Source organism: Colobus angolensis, unplaced genomic scaffold, assembly GCF_000951035.1.
Source record: "Colobus angolensis palliatus isolate OR3802 unplaced genomic scaffold, Cang.pa_1.0 Scaffold625, whole genome shotgun sequence".
NCBI lineage: Eukaryota > Metazoa > Chordata > Mammalia > Primates > Cercopithecidae > Colobus > Colobus angolensis.
The window spans coordinates 275344-282437 of NW_012119877.1; the positions used below are offsets into that span (position 1 = coordinate 275344).

The window sequence follows — 7094 nt, forward strand, 5'->3', positions numbered from 1 at the left end:
TTAGAAAATTCATTCATCAAGTATTTCTTGAGCTTTTTCTATGAGGCAGGCACTGTTTTGGGCAGGTAATACAGCACTGAACAAAGTAAAAAGTTTCCCTGCACTCATGGACTTTAGTGTTACATTTATGAAAAGCTACAAATATTATAATAAGTAAAATACTGCCTGGAGGCTAAAGGCATATTTTGATCACTTATTCCCTAATTCTTTTAGGAGAGAACTCACCTGTCAGTTAGCGGAACCATTACCAGTGATATCCAACTATACATTCCATCCCACCATACCTCATTATCACACCCATTCACTCACAAGCTTAAAGTCTTAACTTTTCTCCGTATCAGTGACTATTTCCTACAGCTTTTCTTTTACTTTCCACGTTTGCAGTGACAATATACATAAACAGTGTATGAAAACTCAAGTAAAATCTACTCTTTCAGGTGTTCATAATGCATCAATGTATATTGCTTTAAGCCATGAAGGTAACTTAAGTAAACACATACCATGTTCCACCAATGCTTCTTTTGATCATCATTTTATCCTCCTCTTTTTTCTTTAGAATTTTTTCTTATTCCTTCACCTCACCCTTCTTTCATTCTCCAACTTTCTTTCCAATTCATCTTTATTCTTCCCTTTCCTTTTTACTCTCTTTAAACATTCTATTGACTCTGATTCCTCCACACTGATATTGAACACCCATAGTTTCATATTTTGGATTGTGATTGTTTTATTTTAAAATGGTAAATGTTCATGTTATAAAGATAATTTTTCAGTCTTTAGACTAATAGGTTCATGCAGCTTGGAATTTTCCTCTTTAAAAAAATTAATGATCACCCACACTTCAAGACAAACACCATTTCAGTAGCAATATGAATTTCAGTAGTAATAGGAATCTCCAAACCTGAAAAGTAATTCAGACATTAATTGCTTTAATTGTTTTGTAAATGCTCTTATAAGATGAAATATCACTTTCATGATGAGAGTCCTAGAGTGCTTGGTTTATATATTGTATATTAGTTTTAACAGGATAAAACACTTGATCCTAAGCAGTAAACATGATTCTTCAGCTTCAACTTTATTTCCTTATAAATAAATATTTATGAATTGGTGTTGAGCTTAGTAAGTCACCAAACACCTTCTGCTCAGCAGCATAAAGGACATTTCCATGAAACCTCCCAGGCATAATCTTATTTACTATATAATGCTTCCCAGGTTCAATTCCTCTCCCAAAATTCTTTGTTCCTAAGCCCCTGTGATCTGGGTGATCTAAATATGGGCAAGAAGTCCAGGGATAGCAGTACGAATGAAGTGAAAATAGTAAAACATAGTTTAAAAATGTACAGATGCACTCTGATTTATAATAGGGTTATGTCCTGATAAATCCATCATAAGTCAAAAATGCATTGAATATTCCTAATCTACCTCACATCACAGTTTAGTCTAGCCTACCTTAAATGTACTCAGAACATTTAGCTTATATAAGATCACCTAATACAAAGCCTATTTTATAATAAAGTATTGAACAGCTCACGTAATATATTGACTACTATTCTCAAGTACAGTTTCTTCTGAATGCATGTCACTTTCTCACCGTTGTAAAGTCAAACAATTGTAGATCAAACTATCACAAGCCAGAGACCATCTGTATGTATTTCATTCAGAAAATGCTGGAAAGAGCATATAAGAGAATACCTAGATGAGAGAAGGTAGAAAGCCATACACAAATTGACTGAGAGTTTTAAAAAATGCATGCATATTGTGGAGATAGAAATCAAATCTATTTGTCTCCATCTGCCATATTCTTCCCAAAATATTATCTCTTCTTATCCCATTGTACTACATTGCATTTATTTGACCATTTATTGTGTATCTCTTAATATTTCCCACTTCATCATCACTAGCCTCACTCACTCTGAACTTGATAAGAGCACCCGAGCATTAATGTCTCTTACAGTTATTTAATGATTACCAGAATTCGTTCAGTATGGCCAGCTCTGGTCAAAGTGAGGCAGGCGAGATGCTTTGTCAGCTGCCTGGATGGAATGTCTCAAGAGGTTTCCATTTCATGATAGCATTATACTAAGTTCAAGACCTTAGTCAGGACCCTTCACTTACTTAACTATACCTCCTTGAGAATCCCATCTATGAAAACATTCTAGTCGTTTGTAAAAATGATTGATTAGATGAGGGAAGTAGTAGAGTTCTTTATTTCTTTAGTTGGTTTGCTCTCTTATAAGACTCAATCCTAGTTTCCAAAATTCTTAATAAACCATTTATTCCTTCAGCTTTCTATGCCATTTGATGTTTTGTCAAAATATATATACTATATATATACCGAAAGATATTTCAAAATCTAGAAACAGAGCTTTAGAGGTTTGTAACGCTCTTTTAAAAATCAAAAGCAACTGTTATTTAAAATGTTGTGCTATGCAATTTGTTTACCATTATTACTCTTAGTATTTTTAAGAAAAGTCTTCCCAATATTATTATAAATGCATCTATCAATGTTTATTTTAATAACTGTTATTACAGTCCATCATGTACATGCATTATACTTAAACTTAATGCTTGGTATTTAAATTGTTTCAAGATTGTATCACTGTCAATAAAGTGTGATGAATATTTCTATGCTGAAAACTTCTTCTGTAAAAATAGAATTCCAAGAGTATTATTGCACCAAAAGGCATGGACTTAAAATTCTTGATACATGATTTCAAAATATTTTTAAGAAAATGTGGCACATATACACCATGGAATACTATGCAGCCATAAAAAAGGATGAGTTTGCGTCCTTTGTAGGGACATGGATGCAGCTGGAAACCATCATTCTTAGCAAACTATCACAAGAAGAGAAAACCAAACACCGCATGTTCTCACTCATAGGTGGGAACTGAACAATGAGATCACTTGGACTCGGGAAGGGGAACATCACACACTGGGCTTATCATGGGGAGGGGGGAGGGGGGAGGGATTGCATTGGGGAGTTATACCTGATATAAATGATGAATTGATGGGTGCTGACGAGTTGATGGGTGCAGCACACCAACATTGCACAAGTATACATATGTAACAAACCTGCACGTTATGCACATGTACCCTAGAACTTAAAGTATAATAAAAAAAAAAATATTTTAAGGTTTGAATCAGTCTATATTCCCTCCAGCAATGTATAAAAGTGTCCGTTTCACTGATCCTCAGCCAGTTTGGGTAATAATAATTGTAAATTTTTTTTTTTTTTTTTTTTTTTTTTGAGACAGAGTCTCCATCACCAGGCTGAAGTGCAGTGGTGCGATCTCAGCTCACTGCAACTTCTGCCTCCCGGGGTCAAGCTATTCTCCTGCCTCAGCCTCCCAAGTAGCTGGGACTACAGGTGTGCACCACCACGCCCAGTTAATTTTTGTTATTTTTAGTAGAGGCGGGTTTTCACCAAGTTGGACAGGATGGTCTCGATCTCTTGACCTCGTGATCTACTCTCCTCAGCCTCCCAAAGTGCTGGGATTACAGGCGTGAGCCACCATGCCCGGCCTGTAAAACTTTTTCCTAATTTAACAGAAAGATAATAGTATTAAATTGTATCATATTTATTTGATTTCTAAGACACACACACATATATCTATATATACAAATAGATGTATAGCTTACATTTTAATTCTTCATTTGTTCATTTATTTGGTCTTGGAGATTTTGTGAAATTGTTTAAATTCTTTTTTATATTATGAAGATATCAACCTTTTGTCTGTACAGCATTTCAAATTCACATATGATTCACGTGTTAATTTGGGGTAGATCATTATAGGCACATGTAGGAAACAGCTTTCAGAGGTGCCTTAACTGTAATTATGCATCTGTATTCTCATTTCCAATTTTTATTTAATGTTATTAGAGATTATATTTTTTAAGATTCTGTATTTTTAAAACTATTTAATATATTTTTATATATTTGTATACAATCTTGCCATTCTCTAGGATTTCATATTTATTTCTGTTTTCTACCTTTTTTTGCCTGAATTTTTTGAGTTTTTATGCATTCTTTTCCACTTTCTTAAGGTGCTAATAAGTTCATGTATTTGAGCAAACAAGAACATTTAGAGCAATAAACTGCCTATAAGCACAGCTTTGTCCATATTACATTAACATTTTATACCCTGAGTTCCCACTATTTTTAAATAATCTATTATCAAAGATTTGTTAATAATAAATTTTAAATTATTAACACTTAACACATTATTTTCAGTCCCACTAAGTTGATTCCTCCTTTCTTTTCTTTCAGGTTGCTTCAGAGTCTTCCCTTCTATCTGATTCAATGGACCAAGTAAATGACTCTGAGGTTACAGAATTTGTATTACTTGGACTTGCACAATCCTTGGAAATGCAGCTTTTTCTTCTTCTCTTCTTCTCTTTATTCTATGTGGGAATTATCCTGGGAAACCTCTTCATCGTGTTGACAGTGATCTTTGATCCTCACTTACACTCGCCCATGTATATTCTGCTGGCCAACCTATCGCTCATTGACTTGAGCCTTTCTTCTACCACAGTTCCTAGGTTGATCTATGATCTTTTTACTGATTGTAAAGTTATTTCCTTCCGTAATTGTATGATACAAATGTTCTTTATCCATGTTACGGGAGGAGTTGAAATGGTGCTGCTGATAGTCATGGCATATGATAGGTACACTGCAATCTGCAAGCCGCTCCACTATCTAACTATTATGAATCTCAAAATGTGCATGATTTTGGTAGTAGCAGCTTGGGTCATTGGGATGATTCATGCTATGTCTCAGTTTGTTTTTGTCATAAATTTACCCTTCTGTGGCCCTAATAATGTGGGGAGCTTTTATTGTGATTTCCCTCGGGTTATTAAACTTGCATGCATGGACGCTTACGGGCTAGAATTTGTGGTCACTGCCAACAGTGGATTCATATCTATGGGCACCTTCTTTTTCTTAATGGTTTCATACATCTTTATTCTGGTCACTGTCCGACGACATTCCTCAAATGATTTATCCAAAGCATTCTTCACTTTGTTAGCTCACATGACTGTAGTGGTTTTGTTTTTTGCTCCATGTATATTTCTCTATGTGTGGCCTTTCCCTACTAGGTCATTGGATAAATTTTTTGCCATCGTGAACTTCGTTGTCACCCCTGTCTTAAATCCTGCCATCTATACTTTAAGGAACAAAGGTATGAAGGTTGCAATGAGAAGGCTAAGTCAACAGATTTTAAATTCTAGGGAGATGACATAACAGATTTGGTCGATGAGAGCACAGGATAAATGCCATGGACCATAGAGACTCTTATGATCACCATGATCACTATGGAATGTGCACATTTTTAGTATTGCCTTAAAAAACTGAGAAATTGGCTAGGCACGGTGGCTCAAGCCTGTAATCCCAGCACTTTGGGAGGCCAAGACGGGCGGATCACGAGGTCAGGAGATCGAGACCATCCTGGCTAACACGGTGAAACCCCGTCTCTACTGAAAAATACAAAAAACTAGCCCGGCGAGGTGGCGGGCGCCTGTAGTCCCAGCTACTTGGGAGGCTGAGGCAGGAGAATCGCGTAAACCCGGGAGGCGGAGCTTGCAGTGAACTGAGATCTGGCCACTGCACTCCAGCCTGGGCGACAGAGCGAGACTCCGTCTCAAAAAAAAAAAAAAAAAAAAAAAAAAAAAAAAAAAAAACTGAGAAATCTGCAAAAAGGATGTATTAATTCTAAGAATTTTATTTCAGATAAAGTTGTAACAATTTTTGTTAATCATAAAAATAAAGTATTATATATTTCTATCATTAGATAGATATACCTAAATTACCTAAATAATTTTACCTAAATTATTAACCTAAATTACCTAAATTTAGGCATATACCTAAATTATTAACAGCAATGACCATCTTTAATTTTCATATGGTTATTTTGTATCTGTATATAAGCACATACATATATATATATATATGACCTAGGTTTATTTATCAGCATTTTTATACTGATAATAAGCATTACTGGAAATTAATTTTCTTATGGAAATTACATGGATCCAATGGATAAAATATGGGTTTATATAAATGAGTAAATGCTAAAATTAAGGAAGAAACAATTTCTATTTCAATTATACCTTAAGTTAGATAAATGGTAAGGTCAACAGGTTGTTACAACTCTTAAGTATTATTTTCAGTTTGATTGTCAATATGTTTTGTACAATGTTATTTTAGAAATAGACTCTAGTACTCTGTATTATGCAAAATTTGTCTGTTACACTTTTTAACAACACAATCCTATTACCCTTGAAATCTTCTTCAAAGCATTACTTGAGTCACTCCTAAAAAGCATCTACAACCTAAAAGTATTTGAAGAGATTTATTTCCTGGAGGAGAGACTCCATTGTTATCTTAAAAGAACATTTAATGTGCCTGCACTTAACTTAAGGTGCTTAGGACAAAGAAGATGATTGACATCTTTCAGGTAAAACCTGGTAAGCTTGGTAGTCCAGGAACACAACTGAGACATCATTTGGATGTATTTCTATGATTGTTTTAAGAAACATTAATTGTGGTGACTCACTCAGCTCACTTTTATTACTGCCTGGTAATTAAAGATGCAAAATAAAATAAGTTACAAGAAGTGAGGTTTTTCTATTGGTCAAAGCAATTTTTCTATATTTTCTCCACAAGTTGGTCATAAAAGTTCTAAGCATTCCTCTTTTTATAAAACCTAAGCATTATTACTTACTCTCTTGTTAACCTATCTGGATTTTAATTTTGTAACTTTATTATATTTGTTTTGCTGTGATTCTTTTTTTATATATATACTTTAAGTTCTAGCACCTTTAGACTCAGTGAGATAGCAAAAATATCCAAATAGACCAAAAAATTTTTGGCAATGTCCTCTAATTCAAGAAAATTCTGTGTGTTTTCTCTAATGGCCAAGGGAAAACTTGTGAGACTATAAAAGTTAGTCTCAGTACACAAAGTTCAGACTGGCTATTCCCAGATCTCTTCAGGTACATCTGGTCCATTCATAAAGGCTCTTAATTAGCCAAGTGGTTTACTAACAAGAACAATTCACTATATATTATTCTCTTAAAATTTTTATGCTTCAGGGGAG

At 34.4% G+C, this 7094-nt stretch overlaps 1 protein-coding gene across 1 annotated transcript; it reads left to right on the forward strand.

The window, feature by feature from the left end:
• The first annotated feature begins 4300 nt into the window (after window positions 1–4300).
• Window positions 4301–5239, forward strand: LOC105527474 (olfactory receptor 4F6-like). The gene has a single exon (XM_011963799.1). It carries the CDS (start codon window positions 4301–4303, stop codon window positions 5237–5239), a length of 939 nt encoding a protein of 312 aa, XP_011819189.1.
• Window positions 5240–7094: the final 1855 nt, after the last annotated feature.

What these genes read in the sequence shown, in the direction of transcription:
- LOC105527474 (XM_011963799.1), top strand. Translation starts at nt 4,301, where the DNA reads ATGGACCAAGTAAATGACTCTGAGGTTACAGAATTTGTATTACTTGGA.